We start from the raw sequence: 11,649 nt of genomic DNA, 5'->3' as shown, positions 1-11,649 counted from the left end.
AAAATGTTCATCAAAACTCTCTGACATAGCAAAACATTCATTTGTAAAGTCAAGTCTAATACTGCAAGCCATTCACTCAGAGGCGACCTCGGGCACGTGTATTCTTGCCAGCACTGCAACGGTAATTACTTCCACATTTCTTGTCATTATAGGATACAAACTCCATAATATATTAAAGTTTCCTAACAAAGAGTCCAATTATTGCACTTTATAAAAATTCCAGTAATATCAGGCTTTTGTCCTACTTTTTTATGAACACTGAAGCCCTGCAAGAAAAATTTAGGGGATCGAGTAATTTCTGATGAGTAAGATGGATTACTTGAATCAGTCTGAAATATTGAATCAAAATTGGAAAGGCTTACAAAACAAAGAGACGTACCTTTGGAAACAGATTTTGATTCACAGCAGCAGACAGATGTGTCATTGTGGTACTGACACGTTCCCTTTGCAACGAAGAACGGGCACATGGCTACTACACTTATATATCACATATAACTTGAGGACTGTGCAGAGATACCCAAAGAACCACAAGTTCTTTTGCTGACTCTACAAGCCTGATGGGGAAAGCTCAATGACAGCCATATCGGTGTGGGAGTTTCTCTGTGAGCTCGTGTATATTTGCATTTGCACCAGCATTGGATATAGCAAACATTAATGGCTACTTCAGGACGGAAAGACATATAGAGTAAGTCTGAGAGGCCCATAAAAAAAGAAAATACAGCAGTTTTGGCCCTGCTTATAACCAGCTGTATCAATAGGGGAAAAAAAGATAGAGGAGATTTTTGTGCCAGCTATCTAGAAAAAGACACTGCTTGAACCAAAGTGATTCACACACTTATATGAGGCTTCCAGGCCAGCAAATCACGGTTAAAGTTACTTTGTTCCTCTGCTCCTTCAGCATGGGAACGAGAGCAGAATGGCTCATTCCGACCGTGGACAATCCGTTTACAGCAACAATCATATCACCACACCTGAAAAATACAAGAAGAAAAAAAAACCAGAAATTATGACGACTACTGCTCTGCATTACCTAGTATACACCAACAAGCAGCACTTCGTTGCTGGAGTGATAGGTTTGCATCAGGTTGGAAGTGTAGCTAAAAAAAACTAAAGAGGTTCAATTTTAAAATCTAATTTACTACATGAACTCATCTGGGAAATTCCCAAATCAATAGACTTCAACTCTAATACAAAGATTCTTCTGCATTAAGAGCTGACTTGCAGGGAAGCATGAAAAGAGAAAGCTGGAAAAATCTAATGAAGATAACAAGGTAGCCTGTGCGCGACAAGCATTTCTGTTTATTTGTCTGAATTATAACACATTTACACCAAACATGCCTTTACTGTAGGAGGTGTAAGTAAAGATACTTCTGGTTACCAACTGAGAACCTTGTTCTCAATGGCTTACGATTTTGTCAGATGTAACCATTTGGCTTGAAATCTCCCTCAGCAGATGGTTCGACTGAGAAGCTGCAGCATCTCTGTGTTTTGAAGCAGGGACAGAAATTTGGGAGGGTGCTGTTTGCCGGCCCTGAGAAAACTGATCTCTAATAGTTAACTTTCATTTTTTACATGCTTAAGCTCCATCTCCAAGAACCTCTTCTCTCCAACTTGAGTGTGTGTTTGGTATCCGTCAGAGCAGTTGAATGTGACCTTGGAGATCAATCGGGACTTTTCCTGAAATTTATCCTCCCAACTATTGGAAGCACAAAAATGGATAGCAAAAAGATGCTCTCCTGAGTTCTCCCCATGCCCTCCAGAAGGGCAGAGCAGAGAAAGAAGAGATGGTGTGACCAACATCAGTCAAATGTGCATTCAAAAGCACTTCTCTGCCTGAACTAAGGTACCCTCATCACCCAAACCTACAGTTCACTGAGTGGGGTCTCACTCACCCAGCCTTTCTGCTGAAGTCATTTCACCTGCTATAAAACCACATCACACAGATAATGCAGGCAAAAAACTGTCTTAACTATTGATCTGTAAAGTTATTTGTTTCCTCCTTCTCCAGCTGAACAAAACATTTAGACAATTTAAACAAAAAGAGCTGCTTCAAAAAGCCCTGCCCCAGAATAAGTCATTGTGCAGGTTCTAAGGAGCTCTCTCTCATTGATGGCCTATTTTCAAGTCCACATTCTCAGTAAAACAGTACATTTGAAGAGAGGGTACTATATCACAATATAACACAAGAGCATCTTTTCCATTCCTTACAAGGGGGTAAGTGTGACCACAACCTCTCTTCCCCTCTTCTTAGGAATGATGCTTGAATTTCCTTTTGTGTGAAGACTTCTAGTTATTAATTTCCCAATCTGAAATGATTTACTTTGGGTTAAACTGAAATCTTTCAGTTAATCCAAACTGTTTCATAGTAGGCCAAAAAAAATCTAATTTTGTGTTCAGCTGAGCTATTTTTTCATTTATTTATTTAGTCGTTGAACTGAAAAATCAATTACTGGCAAGGCTCTAGGCATAAGTACATTTTTTCTTAAGTTACTTTGTAAGTAAATCAACACATAAAAATCATGCCATAAAACTTCAAGCTGCACATTCCTTACTGACACCTTCACAAAAGATCAGTTTATGAACAAGAGAACCTTTAATACAAACTCTAAGTCCTAGCTCTGAACTAATCCTACACAAGGCCACATACACACATATTAGACCTCATGGTTGCCTACAATTTTTAAGGTCAGAGGGTCCTCAGGAGGTCTCTAGTCCCAGTTCCTGCTCAAAGTAAGGTCAACTGTGAAATCTGACCAGGTTGCTCAGGGCTTTATCCAGTCAGGTCTCAGGAACCTCCAACAACAGAGACTGGGCACCCTGTGCCACAGCCTGGAAGTTCCTCCTCCTAAGCAGTCTCAACCTCTTTTGTTTGACTTGTGCAATTGTGAAGAGCCTGGGCTCCACCTCCCCAATAATCTCTTTGTAGGTACTGAAAGGGTCTGTTAGGTACCCCTGAAGACATCTCTGCTCCAGGCTGAGCAAGCCCAGATCCGCCAGCTTCTCCATGTAGGGCAAGTGCTCCAGCTCTCTCCATCTCAGGGGCTTCCACTTGAACTCACCTCAGTTATCAGTGCTTTTCCTGCCAACTAATGACTGTCAGGACACTGACTTGTGAGCTTGGTTCCTTAACAATATTTTCAAAGGTACTGACTTTTTCATCTACTTTCTTGCCTTGCCATTAAAGCAGCAGCACTCATCTTCAGTACCAGAGTTGCCAGCAGTGGGTTCTGAAGGCTATACAAAACGAGAAGACAGTCTTCTCTCCCCACTTTACAGGAGTTAGTTTTTTAGCTGTTCTCTGGGAAGCCAAACACATTACGAACTGGCCAGTTTTGCACATACACATTTGGCAATGGCTCTTGGTCTAAAGAAGTGTCCAACAGGGACATGGAGACAGCGGTGACATCAGCACCACAGCCGGGGAGGAGGACAGGAGATGGCAGAGGTGCCAGCACGAGCACTGTCTCTAACAGACACCCCTTCCCCAGCAGCAACACCCTGTCCTTCCCTGCATCACACTCATCAGGGTGGCAAAGCACTACTAGGCTGCATGAACCCCCCAGCAAAAAATGCTACAGTGTATTTCCTGAAGCAACCAATCGCACCAGCACGTACTAGCTAAAAGCGATGACGGTTATTAGTACCATTGCTATTATGTTAGCTTACTTTAATCTTCCATCGAAGTATGCGGGGGTTCCAAGAACAATGGTTTTAATGAAGAAAGGCTGGTTTGTGTGGTTCTCCTCATAGCCACCAACGATGCTGAAGCCCCAGCTCCCTAAATTGCTCCGCCGCAGCACTACGTCATGGCAGCTATGTAGGCAGCTGTGGAATGGAAACAGAGGACAGCGAGAGAAAAAGCCACGTTTACCACAGACAGAGATTTTTATAGGAGGCGTGACACCTGCTGTAGCATCACCACCACTGTGCTAAGCGTGGAAGAGAGGGGAAGGGGTGGCCATTAGACTTCTGTTCCCAGAGTAATTTTGCAATATTCAAACCGATTACCCCCAAACCCCCACAATCTTGAGACTGAAAAGTGTTTTAGAAGAAATAATGAGGCGCTAGAATAATTACTTAAACACAACGAACTCTGCAAACTGACAGTAACAGAATGGCATTTTAGGGATTTCACAGGTGGCAAGAATGTGGGTGGAAAATGGATACCTGACGTGTTTAGTTTGCAAGTCAAAAATGTAGTGTTTTTCTTCCACCCCCGATCAGTTTAGGCTTTTTTCTACTTTAAGTAAAGATCTAAAAGTCTATGCATCATCTTTGCTGCCTCTGAACTGGTGTATCACCAGCAATGAAAATGTAAATGATTGATCATTTTATTACACAGAATGTAAATAATTCAGATCGTGCCTCACTAAATGCAGTGGAATATGTTATCTCCCCCAGTGAAAATTAATTCTTGCCAATGAAGTTGGCAATTACTGTAATTAAAAAACCACCACCAACACAGAAATTAGCTTTTGGGTAAAAAAGATGCCAAGTTCTTTACTGATATACAGCACTTCTTTAACGAATAGCAGCACAATGCATAGCCTCATTGTAGGAGCCATGTATGGGCATCTGCAGTATATAAGCAATAAACCACTGCTGAAGCATGGAAAGGAAGTACATTTAACAAAAATGAGAGCTGTTTATTGAGATTAGGTAACTCATTAATACTGGAATGGAATAGACATTAATTGAGAGTAAAGCTCACAAAAAGTGTGAAATCTTTGGAGGGAGGCCTAGTGTGTGGTTCTGCTTTCTTCAGCTGCATTCTGCTACCAAGACGCCTGGTTCTTTTTGTGCTTTCATGCTTAAACTACAGACCTGAGCCTGTTAACTCTATCAGAGGGAAAGGAGTTAACTTCAGTCAGGGCTTGCAGGTTAACAACACTATTTGCAGTAGTGGGAGCTCTTCTGGAGAGCAAGCAACGCCACAGTGATCTTATAGCTGTAGCCACAAGAGAGTGAAAAACAGGAGAGTATAAATGAAACATGGTCATGTCCAGCAGACTGCAGATTAGTCAAGGGGAGGGATCTTGCTGCAAATCTTGGAGTTTTTGTGTTTGGCAAAGATGGTAGTAGGTTCTTGAAGAAAAAAAAAATAAATAAACAGTCAAGGGGATTTGTAACTACAGCCTCACATGTGCAAGATAACAGTGTCAAGATTCTGTCAGACTGAATCTAGAGTTAAGAATTTGGCCTCAAATTTAGGTAGCAGATTAGCAAAGAGACATGTGGATATACACTTTGTGTTTTTGTTAGTGGTCTCTCTGGTTTAGATATTCTACAGTTATTATGGGGTTAAGTAACAGAAAAGATGACTTGTGTTCAGTGAGGAGAATCCACATGGGTAGTTACTATGGCTTAGGAAAGGATAAACCAAGTCTATCCAAATTCCTGTTTCCTAAGAAAAAACTGCTCCTGTTCACAGTCTGCTTCGTAAGTGTACTGCCAACCAAATATAGCTGAGGTGGTCAGGCAGGCAGGAAAAAGGGCAGATGCACTGCAACCAATAAGGTCTCTGCTTTTATATCTCTCTTGGACTTAGCTTAAATCAGGTAACTAATGACTTTAGCAATTAATTTCATACCTTGGCAGCCCTAGCCACATGACCCATGACGGTGACCAACTGGCATCATATTCATTTTCACTGATGGTACTCAGTTGTTCCTCATTGGCCTGGGGCTGCTCTTCTACAATCTGGACCTCCAGGGCTTTGAGGGCGACTACTGACGAGGCAGCACTAGCCTTCAGCATGGCCACGGCCTCGCTGTGGCTCAGGTTAGTCAAATCGATGCCGTTGATGTTCAGCAGCACATCACCTGTTGAGAGGCACAAGGGAGAACGCACCAGCCTGTCAGAGCTGTTCCTACCAACACCACCTCCTGTGCCAGGGTTTCATTTAATGCTGTGTTTTTTGGAGCTGAGACAGTCTGAGCTGACAGCCTGGGAATGGGAACAGCTCTGGAGCCTTACACTGCTGGTTTGAAACAGTCATGTACTGAATTGTTAAGCTGGATCAGTACCATTTATTTCCACATAATGTATAAAATGTGGTGGCTTCTATGGTATATCACCCTGGAAATTTGAGGCAGAAATTACCCAATCACCTCATCATCTCGGCTGCAACTACTATTGCAGGTGCCACTTCATAATAGTTTCCAGTGATGGCTCTCAGGTCCACCCTAACTTTAGAAGGGAAGAAAGAATGATGGAAGATGGAAGGAACAATATAGGCACCACAAAGTAACCAGCTCTTGTGGGAAAGTGAGGCTCCACAGAGTGCTTTAGGTCTTCTGCTTTTTCTAACTTGTTACTTGGGAGAACAAAAAGCAAGTCAAAAACTACTGTAAAGGCTGGTATAAAAAACCCAGTCCATTAGAAGACAGACAGACAGACAGACAGACAGGAAGACAGAGAATCTCCAGAAAGATTATCTGAAAAGAGTCACAGCCACTAAAATTGCCACAATTTTCATTTTATTTCAGAATATGTTTTAAAAGCCTTAGGATGAAGAAAAGAATGCTATTTACTGTCCAAGCAGTGACAGACTCCTCTTTCACAGTGTCTCACTCACTGATGAAAGCCAGGAAAAAAAAAAAAAAGGCAAAAGTGCAAACACCTGGATCATATTTGGAAAGAAACTAATTTTTTAAAAGCTTTTTCCTCCCAGGGAAAGCTAAAGTGGAGGTGCAGCTTAACTTGAAATCACTTCTGTTGCTGCTGTGGGTACGTTAATGTTACACAATGACAGAGCAATTGTGGTTCTTCTATCAAGCGTGTTTTCCATAGTAGTACAGAAAAAGAAAGCATACCCGTTGGTATGTGGGTGTAAATCTCCCTCTCTCAGAAGCATGTAAGGATGCTCCCACACTGTTCTTTTTAGATTTGCCATCTGTGAAGCTTTTTCCCTATTTTTCTTTCCTAAAACAATCTGTAATTCTGTGAACTCTGAAGCTCTGAGATCCCATAGGCAGTCTTTGTTTCACATACGACACAATAGGTTTTAACCATCAAAAGCTTTGCTGGGGATCAGGCAGGACTGCCTGCACCTCCACCTCCTGGCTCCCTCCTGCAAAGCTGAGGAGCACGGACAGGTGCTGTAGCACCCCTGAAGACCAGCAAAGCCAAGCTGTCCCAAAGGATAAGAAAGCATTCAGGAACCAGGGTTAACCCTGACACAGCTTTAGAGGTAAACTTGGTACAGGTGAGCTGTGGCCTGTCACCAGAGCATCTCTGCTGTTCAGATATCACGCTGAGGAGCAGAGATTCTTTGGACAGAGGTGTGGCCCAGCCCACCACATTAAACACAAAAACAGGATGCTTGCACAACAGTACAAAGCATCACACCAGAGCCTCAGCTCAGGGGATTACCATCAGCTTTAAAGAATTTAACCAGACAATTCCTGGTCTTATCCACTTCCCCTGATATCCCTTGCTAAACATCCCTTTCCTAGAAAAGGTGGAAGTGTGATACTAAATACTCTATTTCCATTATTGAAGCATGAAGAAAACCATTCATCAGCGCTTCCCTACATCTGTGACAGGACTTTTTGACACAGCCTGACTCCAGAGCATGCACTCATCAAACAACACTCGGAGGCCACCCGTGCCACCAGGAAAGCCAAGCCCCACCTCGTTTAATCCTGCCGTCTCTCGCCAAACACCCGTGAGGCTGCACACTTGTCACAAAGATGGGCAGTTCGCCACTTTTGCTGCCTCTGCCTCCTGCCACTGTCATTCCCAGAGATTCATGTGGCTCTTTTTTCACAGTAATGTGCTTTTCTTGGCATGTAACACACTGGGAGAGATCCTGTTTGACAAGGATAAATAACATTGTTAAAATGTTTTTCTTAGCATGCTGCACTGGAATAGGCTACATTTTAGGACTGCACTACAAAATCATAGGGTCAAAAGACTGGACACAAAACAGAAACAGATCTTTTGATGTCTTGGTGAACATCAGCATTACCTCGTTTGACAGTAGAATATGACCCAGAACTACAAAGAAGCTCCAAAGAAACAAAAACACGTGTTTTCACGATGACAAAGAGAGACCATTTAAACCCCTTATACATCATGTTTTCTTTCACAGCTGGTATGTAGAATCTCCCAGAGCACAAAGTAACTATGGCAAATCACTGCTATAGGCTGGTAGTGGGTGCCTTGTGCAGTCTCCCTAATGATTACAGCAAAGATCCAAACTTGAGACAAGAAGAGAACCTGTAGTTCATTTTCTATTACAAGGTTTAGCCTGTATTTAGTTTTGCCCTAGCAAAAGATCCAAACCAGAATCAAAGTACATTTTCTTTGCTGAAGCCCTTCCTCGTCAGGACCTTTAGTGATATACTCAAACCCCTGCACATAGACCTGTAGCATCTTAACAGAATATTCGCAAAGAACCCAAAGTACCAGAAGAAATAAGCCGGGAGATTGTTCCAAATACAAATACTTAATTATTCCCCTGCCTTCTCTTGGAAAATGACAACACTGCTTTCTTCAGCTTCCAATGCCACATGCTCCTGCTGACCCACTCTGCTCCTCATGTATAGATGTTAATCACGTATGTAGCTATACATATACACACCATGGCTTATAAAGACAGCTCCTTTATTAAGACTTCAGGCTTTAATGAGAGGCAAAGATAAATGGTATGAAACACAGGAAATCTCCACTCACAGTTTCGTGGGTCTTCCCACTTGGAAAGAGCCCACGGGTGGTATTGATACATGAAGGAAATCAACTCAGCCAACAGATCAGCGTTGGAACTGTGACATGAACACAACCCACGCTGGCAGATGGGAAGTGGTTTGAGCACTGATACAGATGAGCTGTAATCACTGTGCTGATACACTGTGCTAACGTTATGGCAAGTGCTAACAGCCACTAAGTGTACTCAGGAGCCTCACCTTTGTCTCTCAGGAGGAAAACAAACTTCCTAGTGCCTCACTTGTTCTTTTCTGAAATTACCCAAACTTTTAGAAGAAAATACTATTAACAACATGTAAATCGTCCCCACAAAAGTATGACATTGAACAGTGATGTCAACGGAGTGGGCAGGAGGAAAGGTGGCTCGGCTGACATGGTCCACATGACAGTTATTTCACAAAATCAACTTCACACCAGGAAGAAGTCATATTTTTCTAACTACACGAACATTACAAGCACAGGCTTTACTTACAGCACTAGCTTCATGAAAGTCTCTTCATTCTGCCCTGCATGACCCTGCAGAACTTAGCAGTCTTGCAGCCAGCACTGCTTGCTCATGGAGGAGATGACACATGCCTCCAACATGCTCTTTATGTGCTGGATAGTGTGCACCACACGTCCTGTCCTTGCTGGTTACAGCCCGCGCAGCAGCAGCAAAAAAATAACATTCTTACTGCTCTGCCAGGCAGCACTAACACATGAGCCTTTGTCTTAGACAAGGTCTAACAACTACAGCTGCATGAGCTCAGAGGACTTGCTTCCTTCACCACAGTCAGCAAATCCAAAAAAAATACTGAAAAGCTGTTGCATATCTTTTGTTCTCACTCCAGACATGATGCAGGGCTTAAGTACTTAGAAGTCATCTTTTAAAAATAATAAAAACAAACCCTTCCAATCTTGCCTTACTACACACTTAGACCACCACAAGACCATAACTATCTATATACCTCTCAGAAAGAGAAACACCAACCTTATGTGAGTTGGGTCTGCTGTGAAACACCTGCTGGGACTGGTGTTGGTGTGAGTTGCTGTTGTGAGTCCCCGTGTCTCGGATAATACTGACAGTCTGTGACTTCAGGGCTCTAGAGATGATCAAGTTCACTCTCTCCCCACTAGCCTGTTGAATATATAAAACAAAGTAATGAAGTTGATGGGATATTGATTATTCACAGAATCATAGAATCATTAAGGTTGGAAAAGACCTCTAAGATCATCAAGTCTATTAGCAGAGACAGAGGAAAACATAGGATGAAACACGAAACAAGACAACAGCAGAACTTGTTTTCATTTTCTGGAGGTGCCACAAACTGTTGAGACTGCACAGTCCTTTACTTGCTTCTTGCTGCAATTCCTCCCAGAATGGGGATAGTAACACTGCTCCTTTGCCTCTTACATCAGCTGTAAATCCTTTGCCAAAAGAACTGTTTCTCACATTTTGTTATCAAGCTTCAAACATTAAAAATCACCCAATTGAAATGGCAGCATCTGCAAAGTTCTGCAACACACAGCAATAAAAGAAAGAAATGCCCAGATGGTGGTTCCAGGGTCTGCAGATTTGTGTCAAAAGCTCCGAAGTACCTCGGGTACTTCCCAAAGAGACTTCCAAGAAAGATGTTATATATGAGCAAATCATTAAATTCTGGAGTTTAAGGAGTATCAGGAGACTCAGTTACCAGTTAAATAAAACATCAGCTCTTCCTATTGCCACAAAACCATATCTCAATAAATTAAAGTTACCAGTGTAAAATTCTGACTGCTTCACTGTATCCAAAACCAGAGAAGCTGAAATTACAACTTCCAAAATCATTATTTTCATTTAACTGCAAGGGAAGCTCTTGAAATGATTCCTGAAGCAAACATCTACTACTTGTTTGCCTTCGGAGTTCTCTGTGTGATGCTGGGTTGAGCAAAGATGACTTCACTAGGCTGCAAGAACCTACACCACTGCTCTATTCCAATCTTCCTAAAACCAGAGCTGTTTTCACCAACATCCCATCAGCAGCAAGCAACAGCAGGAAGCAACATGTGCTGCAGCTGCTTCCTTACAGACTAGGAGAATGGCATGGAGTAAAGGTCTTCCTGTGGGAACAGGGAAGGGTCATATGCCAGACTGCATCAAGCTTTGGGTAGTGTTTCCAGAGCACAGCCAGACATTGGGAATAGCCCTTCCTTGAACACTCAGAAAATGAGTTTTGCTGTGCAGGGCTCATGGAAGACCTGTCTGTTTTCTTCTCAGCTGCCACCTGCTGCCTTTGAAGTCTGACAAACCACCTTCCTGTTTTAACCCCTATTCCACGGACAGGAAAATCAACGCAGAACAAACCCCACTGTTACAGAGCTTACTGAGAGACAGAACTACATACATACTATATACATAAATAACAATAATCTTTTTTTTTCCTGCTAAACAATAGGCTACGTGGTACTCTTCTCCCTCACATGAGCAGCCTTCTAACCTTCAGGCTGTACGCCAGGGAAGACTAAGGCACTTTTCACTTCTGAGAGGGTGAACTTCATCTGCTAGGTGCCAAAGCAGACACGCTTTTGCACTATTTTTTCCAGAACATAAATGACAGCAACTCGCACCGCCGAAGGCTTTGAGGCGTTACACCAGCTGCTCTGTCCAGGACAGACTCTACCCTGGGCTTTGCCCAAGAAATAAAGCCGAGCTGAGGACTCGGGTAGGGAAGGCAAAGTACCTGTATGACCTGAGCAGCAAGCTCAGGCGTCCCGTGCTTCAAGTCGTGCCCATTAATGGCCAGCACGCGGTCGTTGCTGCAGAGCCTGCCGTCCTGGGCGGCCAGCCCCCCTTCCAGGAGGTCGAGGATGAAAACTCCGGGCTCGTCCGTCCTGCGCACGAGCTTGATGCCGAGCTGCTCGCTGGAGTCGCGCTTGTGCAGGGTCACCTGGAAGCTGTCCTCCCGGGGGGCGCCCGGCGGC

General features: G+C 43.1%; 1 protein-coding gene across 1 annotated transcript; it reads right to left on the bottom strand.

Annotated features, from left to right (window-relative positions):
• Positions 1-350: 350 nt before the first annotated feature.
• LNX2 (ligand of numb-protein X 2) lies at positions 351-11,645 on the bottom strand (the record flags this gene model as incomplete). Its single annotated transcript, XM_008940778.1, has 6 exons — positions 351-971; positions 3,667-3,825; positions 5,591-5,822; positions 7,636-7,813; positions 9,680-9,826; positions 11,409-11,645. Coding segments are annotated over 6 exons (1,089 nt in total), but the record flags the coding sequence as incomplete, so codon positions are not given.
• Positions 11,646-11,649: the final 4 nt, after the last annotated feature.

The sequence above is a fragment of the Merops nubicus genome, unplaced genomic scaffold (genome assembly GCF_000691845.1).
Source record: "Merops nubicus isolate BGI_N331 unplaced genomic scaffold, ASM69184v1 scaffold5175, whole genome shotgun sequence".
NCBI lineage: Eukaryota > Metazoa > Chordata > Aves > Coraciiformes > Meropidae > Merops > Merops nubicus.
This window is presented reverse-complemented; position numbering and strand designations above follow the sequence as displayed.